The sequence below is a fragment of the Pleurodeles waltl genome, chromosome 6 (genome assembly GCF_031143425.1).
Source record: "Pleurodeles waltl isolate 20211129_DDA chromosome 6, aPleWal1.hap1.20221129, whole genome shotgun sequence".
NCBI lineage: Eukaryota > Metazoa > Chordata > Amphibia > Caudata > Salamandridae > Pleurodeles > Pleurodeles waltl.
In genome coordinates this window covers 839,488,733-839,511,227 of record NC_090445.1, presented here as the reverse complement: position 1 = coordinate 839,511,227, position 22,495 = coordinate 839,488,733, and the positions used below count along the sequence as shown (strand labels likewise).

General features: G+C 44.8%; 1 protein-coding gene across 4 annotated transcripts in view; it reads right to left on the bottom strand.

Annotated features, from left to right (window-relative positions):
* LSR (lipolysis stimulated lipoprotein receptor) overlaps positions 1-22,495 on the bottom strand; it is a 225,389-nt gene that overhangs the window by 125,258 nt on the left and 77,636 nt on the right. For all 4 annotated transcript variants that reach the window (XM_069239546.1, XM_069239547.1, XM_069239548.1 and 1 more), the window contains one exon: positions 3,995-4,180. In XM_069239546.1, coding sequence (XP_069095647.1) covers positions 3,995-4,180 — 186 coding nt within the window. The remainder of the gene's footprint in view (positions 1-3,994; positions 4,181-22,495) is intronic.

Here is a 22,495-nt window from a genome sequence, read left to right as displayed (position 1 = left end):
TACATTTCACTTTTGTGAATTCTCTTGTTAATAAAATTTGATCTACTGAACCATCACTCACCCTTGTGCCAAATCCAACCAGTATGTGTGGTAAAAATGACAAAACCTGCTCCACTGTAATCAGGCGTCGCAGCACACCTGTGACACGCTAGATGTCTCAGGTGGGAGCCCGATGATGAAGCAGGCCACCAACTTGATAGGTTATGTGAAAAAGACCCCTCACCCACCAAAGTGTGTTTCTTTTCACAATTTTAGTGTTTGGCACATCACAGACGTACGTGGACACATCAAAATGATATATTAAAAAACTACCTGTGTTTGGGAAGTAGGAGGCACCTATGTTTTTGGGCTAGCAAACTAGCACCCAATGAGTCCAGGGAGGTGTGGCTTGCGTGGACCTCCCAACATTTTCTTACCCAGACTCCTCTGCAAACCTCAAAATTTGCTTAAAAAGCATATTTTCCTGATTTGTCTTTGTAGGATCACCGCTCCAGCACAAAATTCCTACTCCCCAGCGTTCCCCTCAGTCTCCCAAGTAAAATGACACCTCACTTGTGTGGGTCCCCAAAGCAGAGACAGCCTAAAGATGTATAAAAGAAAATGATGTGCTTATCAACTCGCTGTGCTATTGGCCTTTTTCTGTTGCAGGAATCTGGCCCACCCACACAAGTGAGGTTTCATTTTTATCGGGAGACTTGGGGGAACGCTGAGTGGGAGGAAATTTGTGGCTCCTCAGATTGCAGAACTTTCGGTCACCGAAATGTGAGGAAAACGTGTTTTTTTAGCCAAATGTTGAGGTATACAAAGGATTCTGGGTAACAGAACCTGGTGAGAGCCCCACAAGTCACCCCATCATGGATTAGTCTAGGTCTCTAGTTTAAAAAAATGCACAGGTAGGCACTTTGCAAAAAAAACCTCTGATTTCTTTGGGAAAATGTGATGTGTCCACGTTGTGTTTTGGGGCATTTCCTGTCGCGGGCGCTAGGCCTACTCACACAAGTGAGGTACCATTTTTATCAGGAGACTTGGGAGAACACAGAATAGCAAAAAAAGTGTTATTGCCCCTTGTCTTTCTCTACATTTTTTCCTTCCAAATATAAGACTGTGTGTAAAAAAGACGTCTATTTGAGAAATGCCTTGTAATCCACATGCTAGTATGGGCACCCCGGAATTCAGAGATGTGCAAATAACCACTGCTCCTCAACACCTTATCTTGTGCCCATTTTGGAAATACAAAGGTTTTCTTGATAGCAATTTTTCACTCTTTATATTTCAGCAAATGAACTGCTGTATACCCGGTATAGAATGAAAACCCACTGCAAGGTGCAGCTCATTTATTGGCTATGGGTACCTAGGGTTCTTGAAGAACCTACAAACCCTAAATATCCCCACAACCAGAGGAGTCCAGCAGACATAACAGTACATTGTTTTTAAAAAATCTGACATCGCAGGAAAAAGGTACAGAGTAAAACCGAGAAAAATGGCTGTTTTTTTACCTCAATTTCAATATCTTTTTATTTCAGTTGTTATTTTCTGTAGGAAACCTTTGCAGGATCTACACAAATAACCCATTGCTGAATTCAGAATTCTGTCTACTTTTCAGAAATGTTTAGGATTCTGGGATCCAGCATTGGTTTCACACCCAATTCTGTCACTGACTGGAAGGAGGCTGAAAGCACAAATAAAATCATAAAAATGGGATATATGTCACAGTAAAATGCCAAAATTGTGTTGGAAAATTGGGTTTTCTGATTCAAGTCTGCCTGTTCCTGTAAGCTGGGAAGCTGGTGATTTTAGCACAGCAAACCCTTTGTTGATGCCATTTTCGGGGAAAAACCCACAAGCCTTCTTCTGCAGCTCTTTTTTCCAGTATTTTTTAAAAAAAATGAAATTTTCACTGGATTTTGGCTAATTTCTTGGTCTCCTTCAGGGGAACCCACAACGTCTGGGTACCTCTAGAATTCCTCGGATGTTGGAAAAAAAAAAAGGACGCAAATTTGGCGTGGGTAGCTTAAGTGAACAAAAATTATGAGGGCCTAAGCGCGCCCTGCCCCAAATAGCCAAAAAAAGTCCAGGCACCTGAGGGGGGGGAAAGGCCTGGCAGCGAAGGGGTTAAGGGGCCTATATTACTATCATAACAAATGTTGCCCTAAAAGACGGAGGAGTCCTGAAGAAAGGAACAAGTGTTATCTACACCCATTCTTTGTTCACATCATAGTAGGGAAATTTATAACAAAGAGTTAGAAGGTGGGTAAAAGCTTAAGGAAGCTGTACAGAGATGAAAAGTAGAATAATGCAATGTACCCTTAGGAAAAAGAAAAACACATCTTAGAAAGCAAACCAGTACATAGCCACAGCTTCTGAAACTTTTTTAAATACAAAATAAATAAATCAGAGTTAAAGGACAAATGAGTGTTCAGAAATGTGTGCTATAGAGAATGGAAAGGTGTGCAGGAGTTAACTGACGAAGGCACTGCATTAAGAGCCTCTAGAGCTACAAACTAATAACAACCGAGACATAAGGTACACCATTATCTACAGTTTTACCACTTAAAAGATTTTAAATGGCTTTTCAGCCTAATTCTTTGTTTAAGAGGATAATCTGGCGTTAATGGGGAAAAAAAAACAAAAAACCAGGAAAGGTCTTTTGATAGGAAATATTTCTCTTTGGAAAATAATGTTCTGACATCTCAGATACAAGCAGAAATTTGAGGTTTGAGTATTAACCAAAATTTAATTATGGACTACACCTTAGTTTCAATCACTTCAAATTGTGCTTTTTTATTAATAAATGTTTTCACATTTCTCTTTATTAAGCATAGACTGCATTTAAATGTACAACATGCATCTCATTTCGGTTTTCAACGTAATTATTTAATCCTTTTAATTGTTTAACTCATTCACTGCCTGATCCTTAAGTACTTTTTTCTTGGAGACCCCAATGCACTAACACAAGATATATCAAAATGCCAGGATAATGGCGTGACTTTCAAGGACTGGTTGTGACAGATGTTGAAGCCTGTTGAAAAGCAAAACTTGTAGAGGAGCTTCACGTGCCTCCTCCACAGAACCTAGCAAAATAATGATGGGAAAGAATTTAAATTCTTTGGATACTACAGTCAGGTTTATGTAATCACGCATAGGTTTAAAGCCCGTGCTAGCCCTAGTTTTGCACAAAATACAGATACCTACTCATCCTGGAGGGTTTCTGGCTCTAGAACTTTACAAACTATTGTTAAATGATGCTATAAGGATCTAAACAGATGGCGCCACAGAAAACATACACATCCTCTGAAAAAGATAAAATACAGACACTAGACCAAACGTTTGCAGCTTTGGGGTGTGTAAAATACTGCCAAATCCGGCTGAAGCAGTGATTTTAAACTAAAAACGCATGGTCAAGTTCAGCACCATACAAAAAAATAATATTCAGCATAAATGTGTTTCATGAAAGGACTGCAGCACATATTCCGACTGTCAGAACAAAGGAGCCAATAGGTAAGTGTTACAAAAGAACACTCTGTGATCCTCCCTGCATTGACCATCTCACATCATAAACTTCTAAGTCACAGTTCTCAGTCAAGACACACACTGCTTCAAAGAAATGGGCAACAGGAAACGAGTAATACAAGGAAGGTTATAGCTTCAGTTACTAACATTTCATAATTTCTTCTTGGTTGAACTTCTTCATTGTTTTCCAAAAGTAGTTGCTTCTCAAAGATATTGCTCTAATAATCTCCAACCATGCACCTCAGCATTTACTGCTATGGAATATTACAATTACAAAAAACGTACAACTAGGTACCGGTTTACATTAAAGCAAAGCTCCTCAAATACATAAACGAATTTAGGGGTTACTCAGTTCTCCACTTACTTTTGTCTTCAGACATTTTCATGACTATGTGTCTTTACCACATCTGAGCCTTATCACAGAACGTCAAGACATTTCACATTCCTCAAACGATTGGGTGATTTGTCCTAAATTATGACTTACCAGAGCTCGCTGCATCATAGTCAACAGAATATCCATTGTAAACAGACTGTACAGGACCCATTGGAATTAGTGGTCCAGGAGGTGCCATCTGGACCTGGTTTGGATGGGAATAAACTGAAGGAGCATATACGCTAGGAGCATAAATACTGGGAACTCCAGAGGTGGCAGCCTTTCCTGCCTCATACACTAGAAATAGAAACACAAAAGCACATTTAGTAATTATTGGAAAGCAGTATTAAAATTACATAAGTTTGGATTTAATTCTTCACCTTTTGTCTACATATCCTTACTTGTCTCTCTTAAAACCTCCCAAGGAAGAAGGGATCAAACCCATGAGAGGAACAAAACAATATCTCCCTACATAACTTAGTTTGCAAACTCTTAAAAAGAGGAAATTCAATTGACTAGTAAAAGCAGAGATTAAATAGAGATGGTCTATCTTCTTCTTTCTATTTTCTGGAAACTTCTCCAACATATAAAAAATTAATTATATTTACTGCACAATATAAAATTAACTATTACTTTTCCTTGTTATTCAGTTTTGTTCATAGGCACTACTTCGTTCCTAGTATTACATTTCAAACTAAATTGCAATACTTAAAACACACAGCAGCCTTGTTTTTCATTCAAACCCACACAGACTAAACACCTTTCTTCCTTCTCTTACAATCAGTCATTAAGATCTTCCTTCACACATTATGACGGGTCTTAAGGAACTTCCAAAGCAACTAATCGCATCGTAATGCACAATGCCAAAATATACACTCCTGTAGGTATGATCAGTTGTTACTCAATTTCCACACTCCTTGTTTCATTTTTGTTTCGGAAAGTTCACTTTGTTTCTTTTTCACACTGTTTAATTCAGTTTAGTTTCAGATTGTCTCACTATTTTTCTCAAAGTCTGTGGCAAACTGTATTGTTGGTCAATGCACGTTTCGGCATAAACAGCCTTCACTAGGAATGCACATATAATTAGGACCTCAAGAAAAAGGTTTCCAGAACCTGCAGGAACACAATAAAATATCCCACCGAGCCACACATTGCCCGTCTATATAGATGAACATACAAATAAAACAAAGCTCCGGTGCAGTGAAGATACCATTAACCTCATCATCGTTCACTGTGTACTGATACACCCAAATTTTGGTATCCCATCTTTCCAACAGACCAACAGTGTATACTCAAGACCATCAAGGCCTTTTGCACCGTGGTGTCTGGTAGGGTGTATTGCCTACCACCATCAGATAATATGTCACCACAGAAGTGGATGATGGAAGAGAGAACACAAATAATACTGATAAATCATTTTGGAGTACGGATTTCAAGTTTTGACAAAGGAATGAGGAGAAATGCATTCTTAGAGCGGAGGTACCACCTTCACACTATCTAGATATCAAGGGAAGAGATAAACTAAGGAAGGTAACTATTATGAATTGCAGAAAGCAGCGAAGCACAGGGTGAAAATAAATACCTGCTATATACGTACTATACTTAAATGGTTACTGGGGAGGCAGATCCTGTAGGCGGGACATCCTTTGTGCAACAATATATATTCTCTCTTCAAAGAGGTGGATTTATGGTCCCATGGACGGGCAGGTGGAAAACAAACGAAAAACATTTAGTTCTCCACCATAATTATTTCTATTTGTATCTATGGGGCTATGATCTGGGGTTTGATGGGGCCCTTATGTTGCTTTTCTTTAGTTTATTACTTTAAATATATATATATATATATATATATATATATATACATATATATATATATATATATATATATATATGACCTAAGAGACCTCACCACTCAAGACTAATCAGCAAGTTTTAAGAACCCGCACACATGGTTTGTGACTCGCACTGTTGGGCCCTTGTTATGTAGAGACTAAAACAAGGAAATGCTGGCCAAAGGGAAGATAAGAAACTAAGTTATTTACCTGTAACTGTAGTTCTCCAGTATTGTAATCTTTCATAGATTCACTTGAATCATTCCCCGTTGTCGAGGTGGGAGTACCTGGAACCATAACAAGTAGTGCACATTATACGGATAGGCTTTAAAAAAGGACTGCAAAGTTCACTTTAACAGCCTTTCTATGTCTTTTCTTAAAAATAGACCAAAGTTATGCATTGGTCAATCAGGGGAAAGCACCCTCTACAACCCTCACCACAGTGTCTCCAGTACCTCAGATGTTCATGCACAAAGGTGAGTTATTACTGGAGGCACAATAAATGGGAGCCTCTAACAAGGAGGAGGGTGGGTCGCATAGGAATCTATGAAAGATTACAATACTGCAGAACTACAGCAACAGGTAAGTACATTATTTTCCTCTCCTGTAATGAATCTTTCATAGATTCACATGCTTGAATCAGAGTATTCATCAGTTCAGAATTACCAATTATATACATATACATCACAAGGGGATGGTGGTAGATAAATGATAGCATGGCTCACCTTATTGGAATAGATGGTGCAAAACTGCTTGCCCAACTGCTGCATCCAATTTATCAACTTTATCCAGGCAACAGTGTTGCATTAAGGTGTGGCTGTTAAACCATGTTGCTGCTCTGCAGATCTGCTGGATCAACACACCCGCAAATAGAGCTGTTGATGTAGATTCAGCTCTTGTAGAGTGACCTTTCACTCTATTAGTCAATGGTTTCCCTGCTCTTCCACAGCAGAATTGAATGGTTTCTGCAATCCATCTTCCGATTGTGGCCTGCCGGAGGTGCTGTTGGTTCTGATGAGCACAAATGATCCAGCACTTCTGGGAAGGAACAAATGGAGCACTAGAGCTAAGGCTTTGAGTTTGAGATAGTTGATGTGCATTTTCTTGTCGGGATTGCCCCATTTTCCGCTGATGGAAAGATCCTGTAGGGGAGCGTCCCAGCCTTGTAGGGACAAATCTGTTGTTATTTCATAGTCGTTAATGGGAACAGACATGTTAGACCTTCTGCCACATTCTTCTTCTGCGTCCACCACTGTTTGGAGGCTCTCATCACGAGAGTTATTTGTATGATGTCGAAGGAGCCCTGAGACTGTTTCCTCTGCTTGTCTAACTCTTCTTGCAGTGGCTTCAGGTGAAGTCTACATTTTGGAATTAGAGGGACAGAAGAAGATAGCCTTGCTAGGAGCGATTTGTATATCTCAACTAAAATGGACTTTTTGATAAGTTTGTGGGCCAATTGTTGTATTTGTATCTGTCTGTCCAATGAGGCAGTTGCTTTATCTGTATTGGTGTTGATAACTGCACCTAGCAAGGTTATTTCTGTTTTCAGAATAAGGGAGGACTTCTGAAGATTCGTTGTGTGACCCAACTTCTCGAACAACTCGAGACATGTTTGTGTGCTCTGTGTTTGTTTGTTGTGATGGTGCCTTGATCAACCAATCGTTCAAGTATGGGGATACTTAAACTCCTTTTTGTCTTAGATATGCAGCCACTGGGGCTAGCATTTTTGTAGATATTCGAGGGGATGATTTTAAACCAAAAGGGAGCAAGTAACTTCGATGATTGGGATGAATGAGTATGTGTAAATATGCATCTTTGAGGTCGATAGATGTCATACAGTCTTCATGCTTTACAAGGTGCAAAATGTCCTGGTATGGTGACTTTTCAAAAAGACAGATATTTGTTCAGTTTACGAAGATCTAATATGGGATGCCAATCTCATGATTTTTTTCCTGATCAGAAAGAAACTGGAATAAAAGCCCATTTCCTTTTGAATATATGGCACTCTTTGTCTTGCTCCTTTTGTTATCATGAGAGAAATTTCTTTCAGTAGCTGTTTTAGGCGTGGAGGGGTGGACCCCTGGGAGGGCGATTCAGTGGTTTGTTGATAAATTCAAGGCCATGCCATCGAGTTATGACATCAAGGACCCATTTGTCCATTTTTATAGTAGCCCATTGGTGTAAAAATTGGGAAATTTGCTCCTAATCTGTACATCGATTAGGAATGTGGGTAGGCTGCGCTGGTGTTAAGCCATTGTTTTCCTGAAGGGTCTCGACCTCTGGTGGGTTGTTTTCCCCTAGTTGGTTGGTTGTAGGCTGCAGCAGATAGTTGTCTATACTGCTGGGTGTAGTGAGAACGGGATTGCACTTTCTAGTGCTGATATTGCTGCCTAAAAAGCTGAAAACCTTCCCAAAAAGGAAAAGTTAACTCCTGCCTCTGGCTCCTCGAAAAGGCTGCCTCTTCGATTGCAACATACCTAATGATTTGGCTGTGTCAGTATCAGTTTTAACAGCTTGCAAGGCGTCATCTATATGCTTTCCGAATGACTTGCCGTCAGAGCATGTCCAAAATTTTGCTTTTCACCTCTGGCCTAAAGTTTGTGGCTTTTAGCCAGGCTTGTCTTCTGAGCACAGCTGCTCCTGCCAGCTGCCGAAAACCTGTCGTGGAGATGTCAAGCACAGTCTATTATCTCTGCAGATGCTCTTTCACTTTCTTAGAAAATCTTTCTGGCCTCCTCTTTACAATATTCTAGGAGATATATGTATTGTGACATATCCCACCACATCTGTCTGTCGAACCTTGCGAGAATCACAAGAGAATTAGCTGTGCGAACTGTAAGCTCTGCCATACTCGAGAATCGTGTCCCGATAGAATCAAGGCAGCGTCTGTCCCTATCTGGTGGTGTTGTAATGGGCGCCGACAGATTTTTGGAACGCTTCTCGGCCGTTTGACTTATACCAGTCTGGTCTCAGCTGTCCAATTAAACATGCTGGTGCATTGTCTAGTACTTTGTATTTTTTATCTAGTACTGAAATGACTGCTGAGATGGTGGCTAGATTTTTCATACTATGACTACCCTTTTGCCAGATTAAGGGCCGTATTTATACTCTGGTTGCGCCGAATTTGCGTCGTTTTTTTCGACGCAAATTCGACGCAGAACTAACGCCAACTAACGCCATATTTATACTCTGGCGTTAGACGCTTCGGGCGCCAAAGTGCCCGGAGTGTGCGTCATTTTTTAGCGTGAACCCCTTCCTTGCGTTAATGATATGCAAGGGAGGCGTTCCCGTCTTAAAAAATGACTCCCAGGCCTTTACGTGGTATTTATACTCCCGGGCAAAAGAGACGCCCGGGAGTGGGCGTGGCCAAAAACGGCGCATTTGCGCCGCTTTTTAACGCCTGGGTCAGGGATGGCGTTAAGGGACAAGTGGGCTCAAAATGAGCCCAGAGTGCCCTCCCCTGCCCCCAGGGACCCCCCCCTGCCACCCTTGCCCACCCCAGGAGGACACCCAAGGACGGAGGGACCCATCCCATGGACATTAAGGTAAGTTCAGGTAAGTATTTTTTTTTTTTTTTTTTGTGGCATAGGGGGGCCTGATTTGTGCCCCCCTACATGCCACTATGCCCAATGACCATGCCCAGGGGACATAAGTCCCCTGGGCATGGCCATTGGGCAAGGGGGCATGACTCCTATCTTTACAATGATAGGAGTCATGTTGACTGGGGATGGGCGTCGAAAAAAAATGGCGCAAGTCGGGTTACGACGATTTTTGAGACGCAACCTGACTTGCCCCATTTTAAGACGCCCATACGCCATTTTCCCCCTACGCCGGCGCTGTCTGGTCTACGTGGTTTTTTTCCACGCACACCAGGCAGCGCCGGTCTGCTAGCGCCGGCTAACGCCATTCAATAAATACGGCGCCCGCATGGCGCTTCAGAATGGCGTTAGACGGCGCTAAATTTTTTGACGCTAAACTGCGTTAGCGCAGTTTAGCGTCAAAAAGTATAAATATGGGCCTAAATCTATTATGGGTATTGGTTCAATTACTTCTCCCTGGGTTCCTTAAGATCAAATAAACAGTCTGTCTTTTTAGAGGTGAGAGATAATTGAAGCCTTTTTGCTGTGCGTTCCATGATGCTATGAAAACCACCAATTTCATCTGGTGGTGAATCAACAGGAGGCGGTAGTGGTGGTGATGGTGCCCATATGACAAAGTTGTCCCACTCTGAAACCACGGAGGCTTGGTCTCTTATTTCTATTGGTCTTCTTGTTCATTCTCTGATGTATCTTGGTTGTTTGTGGGTGGGCCTGTTAATGGCATTGTAGATAGTGGAGGCCATGAAAAGGATAGCGTAGTAGGGCAAGTAGGTGGCAATTGCGGCGATCACGCTAGAGTTTGAAACTGCGATGGAGGTGTAGATTGCGCAGGTTCAGGAAATTGTTTGTAGTAGTCTTGCAGCATTGCCTGCAGATTAATTATTAAGTCCTGAGGCAGCTAGACTGTTTGGACCTGTAGTTTATGTGGTGAGCTGGGCTGGTAGCTCTGTTGTAGGTTCTCATTCATGTAAGCATTGTGATGATAGTACTGGTCATTGTCTTGATCATCATCCTGGTATTTAACATGTAATTGGGAGGGGGCTATGTGCTACCCCAAAAAGTCCTTCATCGTCCGAATCGTCATCTAACAGATGATGCAGTGGAAATAGGGTGATTGTAATTAGTGAGGTGTGTCTTGGACATAACAGTTGGTCTGAAGGTCAAGTAGACAGAGACAGGCGTGTATCAGGCATCAAGGGCGTCAGACGATGTGGCTGTTGTTGGCACCCTCGTCGACGGTGATAACACTATCGCTGACGATGGCTTCGTCGATGGTGGCTTCGTCAAAGGCAGCTTTTTGGAAGGTGGAGTTGTCGACGATGGGGTTGTAGATGGTAGTGTCACCAACAGTGATGTTTTCTTAGTTGCCGTACTGCTCGTCGACGAGCCCGTTGACTGTAGCGGTTTTTGCCATCTTCGTCATCGTAATCCTGCAGGATACAATGGTATTCGACACCAGAGGTGGTGAGGATCTGATCATAGGCAATGCCGCTGTTGTGAACGTAGACGTTATGGTGGTCAGTGTTATCGACGATATCGTCGACTAGACTGTTGCCGACAGTGATGACATTTAAATTTATTTATCAGAAGTCATTCCTGATGTTAAAGGAAGTGATTTTAACACTTTCTTGACATAAACCTCTTTATTAGATGGTGTTGAAGGCTCAGAAGAGACATTTGAGAAAGACTCTCTTATGTGGCACCATCTCCTTTCCATTAGATTTTTTAAGAGCTTTTTTGTGGGGCTCTGAAGGCTCCCCACCCAGAGGACTTTCTCTCGTGGGATTTTTCAGTCTGTGAAAAGTCTTCACTCTCTTCCTCAAAGACTGAAATTTCCACCTTTGTAACCACAAGGGGAGTCTTCCTTCTCTGTCTTTTAGGGTTTTCTGTGAGAAAGTTCTACAGATTTTGCAATCTACAACCTTATGCTCTGGATAGAGACAATAAATACACTCCCAGTGAGAGTTTTCTGAGTAAAGTCTCTTTGCTATAGGAGTTACATGGCTTAAACAGGCCCTTTCTTGGAGGTACTGACATAGTTAGAGTGCACCAGGCTGTAATAAAATGAAATTTAAAGCTGACCTGAGAAGTATTCAGTTGAATTTAGTTGTTGTGAAGAGAAATCTGAGCAGAGCTCAAGGAGACTCCCATCACCTGACGTGCAGTAGAAAATCTGAGGAACTGGAGCATCTGTGGTGAGGGTTCTAGAGGGTACGGTCACCTGATTGGTCAATGCATAACTTTGGTCCTTTTTTTAAGAAAGGACAGATAGGCTGTAAATAGAACTTTGCATTCCTTTTTTAAAGCCTATTAGTATAATGTACACTACTTGCTATGGTACCGGGGAATCCCACCTCGACGACGGGGAATGATTAAAGCATGTGAATCTATGAAAGATTCAATACTGGAGAACTATACACTCCCCTTAAGATACATTTTAAGAAATAATGCTGGTTGGGCGGTGACCACCCTAATCACTGATTATCCTCGCATTCTCAAATAAGAAATGCAGGGGAGCCCCCGGTATTAAGAATCCAAAGGTATCCATTATGATGTAGACTGTGATTTTTAGCCCTCTAAAAACAAATCATTGATTATTGGTGGATTATCTTGCAATTCTCAATGGAGAAATGCAGGGGACCCCTCAATAAAAAGAACTTAAGTCAATATTTTATATTGAGGTTGGATTCAGACTAGAACATTCTGAGATGGCAGCCAATCCCACATACAGTTCGGAGCACACGTAAGGTGGCTCACTGGTGAATCATTTACACTGACACGACCAGTTCATACCCCTAGGATCCATTAATTTACATATGAAAGTTGTAGGGTTACTTTGTCAATTAAAAGGACTTGTGAAGATCCTATAGAAACAATATTTATTGAGTTTATTCAAAGATGGCAGCTGCTTTAGGGATAACCTGTTATTCAAATCGAATCAACATCCTGCCGCAGTGTTTTGTGACCACCGGAACAGTATAACAGTACAGGAAACACTCTAGCCTTTATTCAGTATGTATGTGCAGAAAACACTATTTATTTATGCGTAAGAATGATAAACAACTAGTCCATAGTAGGATGGCTGCCACAAAATCAGTATCACATGGGTGTACAAGCTGGCACAGCGAAAGCTTTCTAATAGATTATAAGCACCATCAGCATATATATGTATATATATTTAAATATACACACGTTTTTTAGGGAGTCTGAGATCGATGTGATTCGCAAGGGAGAGTTGAGAAGCGATAGAGGAGCATGTTCGGGGAGACTTTATAAGGTAAGATAATTTCTGCTTTGTGGCCCAAGAGGGCAGTGTATGCCGCTGAGCCGGTCTCCTCTCCCTCCCCATTTTTAAGTACAAGTCAGAAAGTGCCCTCTACCTCTAATCCATGTGCAGTGGTAAATCACTGCCCAACCTGCTTTGCTTTTTAAAATGTATTTTCGCTGTGCAAATATTTATCTTCCCTCCAGCCAGCGTTTTCCCTGTTTTGGTCTCTGCATACCAAGTTTAGGGGTCGTACAGCATGATTCACAACCCATGAGTGCGGGTTCTTAAAACTCACCAACAGTCTTGAGTGGTAAAGTCTCTTTGGAGCCGATATATATATATATGAAAAAATAGGAAAATAGGGGTCCCCATCTAAACCATGAATGGAGCACCACAGATACAAATGAAAAAGTTATGGCAGAGAACTAAGTGGTTTTCCATTTTATTTGCCACCAGCTGTCCTTGGGACAACAAATCCACCTTGTTGAAGAGTATCTCTGAACAGGGATATATGTTGTTGCACAAAGAAGGTCCCGTGTAGGAAGTTGGCTCTGTATGTGCTATTTCAAAGTAAGGAATAGCATGCACAGAGTCCAAGGGTTCCCCTTAGAGGTAAAATAGTGGTAAAAATAGATAATACTAATGCTCTATTTTGTGGTAGTGTGGTCGAGCAGTAGGCTTATCCAAGGAGTAGTGTTAAGCATTTGTTGTACATACACATAGACAATAAATGAGGTACACACACTCAGAAACAAATCCAGCCAATAGGTTTTTATATAGAAAAATATCTTTTCTTAGTTTATTTTAAGAACCACAGGTTCAAATTCTACATGTAATATCTCATTCGAAAGGTATTGCAGGTAAGTACTTTAGGAACTTCAAATCATCAAAATTGCATGTATACTTTTCAAGTTATTCACAAATAGCTGTTTTAAAAGTGGACACAGTGCAATTTTCACAGTTCCTAGGGGAGGTAAGTATTTGTTAGGTTAACCAGGTAAGTAAGACACTTACAGGGCTTAGTTCTTGGTCCAAGGTAGCCCACCGTTGGGGGTTCAGAGCAACCCCAAAGTCACCACACCAGCAGCTCAGGGCCGGTCAGGTGCAGAGTTCAAAGTGGTGCCCAAAACGCATAGGCTAGAATGGAGAGAAGGGGGTGCCCCGGTTCCGGTCTGCTTGCAGGTAAGTACCCGCGTCTTCGGAGGGCAGACCAGGGGGGTTTTGTAGGGCACCGGGGGGGACACAAGTCCACACAGAAATCTCACCCTCAGCGGCGCGGGGGCGGCCGGGTGCAGTGTAGAAACAAGCGTCGGGTTTGTACTGGAAGTCAATGGGAGATCTAGGGATCTCTTCAGCGCTGCAGGCAGGCAAGGGGGGGGTTCCTCGGGGAAACCTCCACTTGGTCAAGGGAGAGGGACTCCTGGGGGTCACTCCTCCAGTGAAAGTCCGGTCCTTCAGGTCCTGGGGGCTGCGGGTGCAGGGTCTCTCCCAGGTGTCGGGACTTAGGATTCAAAGAGTCGCGGTCAGGGGAAGCCTCGGGATTCCCTCTGCAGGCGGCGCTGTGGGGGCTCAGGGGGGACAGGTTTTTGTACTCACAGTCTTAGAGTAGTCCTGGGGTCCCTCCTGAGGTGTTGGATCGCCACCAGCCGAGTCGGGGTCGCCGGGTGCAGTGTTGCAAGTCTCACGCTTCTTGCGGGGAGCTTGCAGGGTTCTTTAAAGCTGCTGGAAACAAAGTTGCAGCTTTTCTTGGAGCAGGTCCGCTGTCCTCGGGAGTTTCTTGTCTTTTCGAAGCAGGGGCAGTCCTCAGAGGATGTCGAGGTCGCTGGTCCCTTTGGAAGGCGTCGCTGGAGCAGGATCTTTGGAAGGCAGGAGACAGGCCGGTGAGTTTCTGGGGCCAAGGCAGTTGTCGTCTTCTGGTCTTCCTCTGCAGGGGTTTTCAGCTAGGCAGTCCTTCTTCTTGTAGTTGCAGGAATCTGATTTTCTAGGGTTCAGGGTAGCCCTTAAATACTAAATTTAAGGGCGTGTTTAGGTCTGGGGGGTTAGTAGCCAATGGCTACTAGCCCTGAGGGTGGGTACACCCTCTTTGTGCCTCCTCCCAAGGGGAGGGGGTCACAATCCTAACCCTATTGGGGGAATCCTCCATCTGCAAGATGGAGGATTTCTAAAAGTTAGAGTCACCTCAGCTCAGGACACCTTAGGGGCTGTCCTGACTGGCCAGTGACTCCTCCTTGTTGCTTTCTTTGTTCCCTCCAGCCTTGCCGCCAAAAGGGGGGGCCGTGGCCGGAGGGGGCGGGCAACTCCACTAAGCTGGAGTGCCCTGCTGGGCTGTGACAAAGGGGTGAGCCTTTGAGGCTCACCGCCAGGTGTTACAGCTCCTGCCTGGGGGAGGTGTTAGCATCTCCACCCAGTGCAGGCTTTGTTACTGGCCTCAGAGTGACAAAGGCACTCTCCCCATGGGGCCAGCAACATGTCTCTAGTGTGGCAGGCTGCTGGAACTAGTCAGCCTACACAGACAGTCGGTTAAGTTTCAGGGGGCACCTCTAAGGTGCCCTCTGTGGTGTATTTTACAATAAAATGTACACTGGCATCAGTGTGCATTTATTGTGCTGAGAAGTTTGATACCAAACTTCCCAGTTTTCAGTGTAGCCATTATGGTGCTGTGGAGTTCGTGTTTGACAGACTCCCAGACCATATACTCTTATGGCTACCCTGCACTTACAATGTCTAAGGTTTTGTTTAGACACTGTAGGGGTACCATGCTCATGCACTGGTACCCTCACCTATGGTATAGTGCACCCTGCCTTAGGGCTGTAAGGCCTGCTAGAGGGGTGTCTTACCTATACTGCATAGGCAGTGAGAGGCTGGCATGGCACCCTGAGGGGAGTGCCATGTCGACTTACTCGTTTTGTCCTCACTAGCACACACAAGCTGGCAAGCAGTGTGTCTGTGCTGAGTGAGGGGTCTCCAGGGTGGCATAAGACATGCTGCAGCCCTTAGAGACCTTCCTTGGCATCAGGGCCCTTGGTACTAGAAGTACCAGTTACAAGGGACTTATCTGGATGCCAGGGTCTGCCAATTGTGGATACAAAAGTACAGGTTAGGGAAAGAACACTGGTGCTGGGGCCTGGTTAGCAGGCCTCAGCACACTTTCAATTGTAAACATAGCATCAGCAAAGGCAAAAAGTCAGGGGGCAACCATGCCAAGGAGGCATTTCCTTACACAACCCCCCCCCAAACGAAAGAGGATGAGACTAACCTTTCCCAAGAGAGTCTTCATTTTCTAAGTGGAAGAACCTGGAAAGGCCATCTGCATTGGCATGGGCAGTCCCAGGTCTGTGTTCCACTATAAAGTCCATTCCCTGTAGGGAGATGGACCACCTCAACAGTTTAGGATTTTCACCTTTCATTTGCATCAGCCATTTGAGAGGTCTGTGGTCGGTTTGAACTAGGAAGTGAGTCCCAAAGAGGTATGGTCTCAGCTTCTTCAGGGACCAAACCACAGCAAAGGCCTCCCTCTCAATGGCACTCCAACGCTGCTCCCTGGGGAGTAACCTCCTGCTAATGAAAGCAACAGGCTGGTCAAGGCCATCATCATTTGTTTGGGACAAAACTGCCCCTATCCCATGTTCAGAGGCATCAGTCTGCACAATGAACTGCTTAGAATAATCTGGAGCTTTGAGAACTGGTGCTGAGCACATTGCTTGTTTCAGGGTGTCAAAGGCCTGTTGGCATTCCACAGTCCAGTTCACTTTCTTGGGCATTTTCTTGGAGGTGAGTTCAGTGAGGGCTGTCACAATGGATCCATATCCCTACACAAACCTCCTGTAATACCCAGTCAAGCCAAGGAATGCCCTGACTTGAGTCTGGGTTTTTGGAGCTACCCAGTCCAGAATAGTCTGGATCTTGGGTTGGAGTGGCTGAACTTGGCCTCCACCTACGAGGTGGCCCAAGTAAACCACAGTTCCCTGCCCTATCTGGCATTTGGATGCCTTGATAGAGAGGCCTGCAGATTGCAGAGCCTTCAAAACCTTCTTCAGGTGGACCAGGTGATCCTGCCAGGTGGAGCTAAAGACAGCAATATCATCAAGATAAGCTGTGCTAAAGGACTCCAAGCCAGCAAGGACTTGATTCACCAACCTTTGGAAGGTGGCAGGGGCATTCTTTAAACCAAAGGGCATAACAGTAAACTGATAATGCCCATCAGGTGTGGAGAATGCTGTCTTTTCTTTTGCTCCAGGTGCCATTTTTATTTGCCAGTACCCTGCTGTCAAGTCAAAGGTACTTAGGAATTTGGCAGCACCTAATTTATCAATGAGCTCATCAGCTCTTGGAATGGGATGGGCATCTGTCTTGGTGACAGAGTTGAGCCCTCTGTAGTCCACACAAAACCTCATTTCTTTCTTCCCATCTTTGGTGTGAGGTTTGGGGACTAAGACCACTGGGCTAGCCCAGGGGCTGTCAGAGCGCTCAATCACTCCCAATTCCAGCATCTTGTGGACTTCCACCTTGATGCTTTCCTTAACATGGTCAGACTGTCTGAAGATTTTGTTCTTGACAGGCATGCTGTCTCCTGTGTCCACATCATGGGTATACAGGTGTGTCTGACCAGGGGTTAGGGAGAAAAGCTCAGGAAACTGTTGTAGGACTCTCCTACAATCAGCCTGCTGTTGGCCAGAGAGGGTGTCTGAGTAGATCACTCCATCTACTGTGCCATCTTTTGGGTCTGATGACAGAAGATCAGGGAGAGGTTCATTCTCTGCCTCCTGATCCTCATCTGTTACCATCAACAGATTCACATCAGCCCTGTCATGAAAGAGCTTAAGGCGGTTCACATGGATCACCCTCTTGGGGCTCCTGCTTGTGCCCAGGTCCACCAGGTAGGTGACCTGACTCTTCCTTTCTAACACTGGGTAAGGGCCACTCCATTTGTCCTGGAGTGCCCTGGGAGCCACAGGCTCCAGAACCCAGACTTTCTGCCCTGGTTGGAACTCAACCAGTGCAGCCTTTTGGTCATACCAAAACTTCTGGAGTTGTTGGCTGGCCTCAAGGTTTTTGGTTGCCTTTTCCATGTACTCTGCCATTCTAGAGCGAAGGCCAAGTACATAGTCCACTATGTCCTGTTTAGGCTCATGGAGAGGTCTCTCCCAGCCTTCTTTAACAAGGGCAAGTGGTCCCCTTACAGGATGACCAAACAGAAGTTCAAAGGGTGAGAATCCTACTCCCTTCTGTGGTACCTCCCTGTAAGCGAAAAGCAGACATGGCAGGAGGACATCCCATCTCCTTTTGAGTTTTTCTGGGAGCCCCATGATCATGCCCTTTAATGTCTTGTTGAATCTCTCAACTAAGCCATTAGTTTGTGGATGGTAAGGTGTAGTGAATTTATAAGTCACTCCACACTCATTCCACATATGTTTCAGGTATGCTGACATGAAGTTGGTACCTCTGTCAGACACCACCTCCTTAGGGAAACCCACTCTGGTAAAGATACCAATGAGGGCCTTGGCTACTGCAGGGGCAGTAGTCGACCTAAGGGGAATAGCTTCAGGATACCTGGTAGCATGATCCACTACTACCAGGATATACATATTTCCTGAGGCTGTGGGAGGTTCTAGTGGACCAACTATGTCCACACCCACTCTTTCAAAGGGAACCCCCACCACTGGAAGTGGAATGAGGGGGGCCTTTGGATGCCCACCTGTCTTACCACTGGCTTGACAGGTGGGGCAGGAGAGGCAAAACTCCTTAACCATGTTGGACATATTGGGCCAGTAGAAGTGGTTGACTAACCTCTCCCACGTCTTGGTTTGTCCCAAATGTCCAGCAAGGGGAATGTCATGGGCCAATGTTAGGATGAACTCTCTGAACAGCTGAGGCACTACCACTCTCCTAGTGGCACCAGGTTTGGGGTCTCTGGCCTCAGTGTACAGGAGTCCATCTTCCCAATAGACCCTATGCGTTCCATTTTTCTCGCCTTTGGACTCTTCAGCAGCTTGCTGCCTAAGGCCTTAAAGAGAGGGACAGGTTTCTTGTCCCTTACACAGCTCCTCCCTTGAGGGTCCCCCTGGGCCTAAGAGCTCAACCTGATAAGGTTCAAGCTCCAAAGGCTCAGTTCCCTCAGAGGGCAGAACTTCTTCCTGAGAAGAGAGGTTCCCTTTCTTTTGCTGTGTTGCAGTTGGTTTCCCCACTGACTTTCCTTTCCTCTTGGTAGGCTGGGCCATTCTTCCAGACTCCAGCTCTACTTGTTCACCCTGTGCCTTGCATTGTGCTCTGGTTTTCACACACACCAGTTCAGGGATACCCAGCATTGCTGCATGGGTTTTTAGTTCTACCTCAGCCCATGCTGAGGACTCCAGGTCATTTCCAAGCAGACAGTCCACTGGGATATTTGAGGAGACCACCACCTGTTTCAGGCCATTGACCCCTCCCCATTCTAAAGTAACCATTGCCATGGGATGTACTTTTCTCTGATTGTCAGCGTTGGTGACTGTGTAAGTTTTTCCAGTCAGGTATTGGCCAGGGGAAACCAGTTTCTCTGTCACCATGGTGACACTGGCACCTGTATCCCTCAGGCCCTCTATTCTAGTCCCATTAATTAAGAGTTGCTGTCTGTATTTTTGCATGTTAGGCGGCCAGACAGCTAGTGTGGCTAAATCCACCCCACCCTCAGAAACTAGAGTAGCTTCAGTGTGGACCCTGATTTGCTCTGGGCACACTGTTGATCCCACTTGGAGACTAGCCATACCAGTGTTACCTGGATGGGAGTTTGGAGTGGAACCTTTCTTGGGACAGGCCTTGTCTCCAGTTTGGTGTCCATGCTGTTTACAGCTATGACACCAGGCCTTTTTGGGATCAAAGTTTTTACCCTTGTACCCATTGTTTTGTGAAGAGGCTCTGGGCCCACCCTCCTGTGCAGGTTTTTGGGGGCCTGTAGAAGACTCTTTACTATTTTTAGTTTTGGTTGTCTCATCACCCTTCCCCTGGGGAGTCTTTGTGACCCCTTTCTTTTGGTCACCCCCTGTTGAAGTCTTGGACACCCTTGTCTTGACCCAATGGTCCGCCTTCTTTCCCAATTCTTGGGGAGAAATTGGTCCTAGGTCTACCAGATGCTGATGCAGTTTATCATTGAAACAATTACTTAACAGGTGTTCTTTCACAAATAAATTGTACAGCCCATCATAATTACTTACACCACTGCCTTGAATCCAACCATCTAGTGTTTTCACTGAGTAGTCAACAAAGTCAACCCAGGTCTGGCTCGAGGATTTTTGAGCCCCCCTGAACCTAATCCTGTACTCCTCAGTGGAGAATCCAAAGCCCTCAATCAGGGTACCCTTCATGAGGTCATAAGATTCTGCATCTTTTCCAGAGAGTGTGAGGAGTCTATCCCTACACTTTCCAGTGAACATTTCCCAAAGGAGAGCACCCCAGTGAGATCTGTTCACTTTTCTGGTTACACAAGCCCTCTCAAAAGCTGTGAACCACTTGGTGATGTCATCACCATCTTCAAATTTTGTCACAATCCCTTTGGGGATTTTTAACATGTCAGGAGAATCTCTGACCCTATTTATATTGCTGCCACCATTGATGGGACCTAGGCCCATCTCTTGTCTTTCCCTTTCTATGGCTAGGAGCTGTCTCTCCAAAGCCAATCTTTTGGCCATCCTGGCTAACAGGAGGTCATCTTCACTGAGAGCATCCTCAGTGATTTCAGAAATGTGGGACCCTCCTGTGAGGGACTCACCATTTCTGACTAACACAGTTGGAGACAGGACTTGAGGGGTCCTGTTCTCCCTATTTAGGACTGGAGGAGGGACATTGGCCTCCAAGTCACTAATTTCTTCCTCTGTGAGGTCATCATCAGAGGGGTTGGCTTTTTCAAACTCTGCCAACAGCTCCTGGAGCTGAATTTTGGTAGGTCTGGAGCCAATGGTTATTTTTTTGATATTACAGAGAGACCTTAGCTCCCTCATCTTAAGATGGAGGTAAGGTGTGGTGTCGAGTTCCACCACATTCATCTCTGTATCAGACATTATTTTGCTAAAAGTTGGAAGACTTTTTAAAGAATCTAAAACTGTTTCTAGAATCTAATTTCAAACTTTTAACAAACTTTTAAACTCTAAAAGACAATGCTAAACAGGGACTTAACACACAAGGCCCTAGCAGGATTTTTAAGAATTTAGAAAAATTTCAAATTGCAAAAATGAATTTCTAATGACAATTTTGGAATTTGTCGTGTGATCAGGTATTGGCTGAGTAGTCCAGCAAATGCAAAGTCTTGTACCCCACCGCTGATCCACCAATGTAGGAAGTTGGCTCTGTATGTGCTATTTCAAAGTAAGGAATAGCATGCACAGAGTCCAAGGGTTCCCCTTAGAGGTAAAATAGTGGTAAAAATAGATAATACTAATGCTCTATTTTGTGGTAGTGTGGTCGAGCAGTAGGCTTATCCAAGGAGTAGTGTTAAGCATTTGTTGTACATACACATAGACAATAAATGAGGTACACACACTCAGAAACAAATCCAGCCAATAGGTTTTTATATAGAAAAATATCTTTTCTTAGTTTATTTTAAGAACCACAGGTTCAAATTCTACATGTAATATCTCATTCGAAAGGTATTGCAGGTAAGTACTTTAGGAACTTCAAATCATCAAAATTGCATGTATACTTTTCAAGTTATTCACAAATAGCTGTTTTTAAAGTGGACACAGTGCAATTTTCACAGTTCCTAGGGGAGGTAAGTATTTGTTAGGTTAACCAGGTAAGTAAGACACTTACAGGGCTTAGTTCTTGGTCCAAGGTAGCCCACCGTTGGGGGTTCAGAGCAACCCCAAAGTCACCACACCAGCAGCTCAGGGCCGGTCAGGTGCAGAGTTCAAAGTGGTGCCCAAAACGCATAGGCTAGAATGGAGAGAAGGGGGTGCCCCGGTTCCGGTCTGCTTGCAGGTAAGTACCCGCGTCTTCGGAGGGCAGACCAGGGGGGTTTTGTAGGGCACCGGGGGGGACACAAGTCCACACAGAAATCTCACCCTCAGCGGCGCGGGGGCGCCGGGTGCAGTGTAGAAACAAGCGTCGGGTTTGTACTGGAAGTCAATGGGAGATCTAGGGATCTCTTCAGCGCTGCAGGCAGGCAAGGGGGGGGTTCCTCGGGGAAACCTCCACTTGGTCAAGGGAGAGGGACTCCTGGGGGTCACTCCTCCAGTGAAAGTCCGGTCCTTCAGGTCCTGGGGGCTGCGGGTGCAGGGTCTCTCCCAGCTGTCGGGACTTAGGATTCAAAGAGTCGCGGTCAGGGGAAGCCTCGGGATTCCCTCTGCAGGCGGCGCTGTGGGGGCTCAGGGGGGACAGGTTTTTGTACTCACAGTCTTAGAGTAGTCCTGGGGTCCCTCCTGAGGTGTTGGATCGCCACCAGCCGAGTCGGGGTCGCCGGGTGCAGTGTTGCAAGTCTCACGCTTCTTGCGGGGAGCTTGCAGGGTTCTTTAAAGCTGCTGGAAACAAAGTTGCAGCTTTTCTTGGAGCAGGTCCGCTGTCCTCGGGAGTTTCTTGTCTTTTCGAAGCAGGGGCAGTCCTCAGAGGATGTCGAGGTCGCTGGTCCCTTTGGAAGGCGTCGCTGGAGCAGGATCTTTGGAAGGCAGGAGACAGGCCGGTGAGTTTCTGGGGCCAAGGCAGTTGTCGTCTTCTGGTCTTCCTCTGCAGGGGTTTTCAGCTAGGCAGTCCTTCTTCTTGTAGTTGCAGGAATCTGATTTTCTAGGGTTCAGGGTAGCCCTTAAATACTAAATTTAAGGGCGTGTTTAGGTCTGGGGGGTTAGTAGCCAATGGCTACTAGCCCTGAGGGTGGGTACACCCTCTTTGTGCCTCCTCCCAAGGGGAGGGGGTCACAATCCTAACCCTATTGGGGGAATCCTCCATCTGCAAG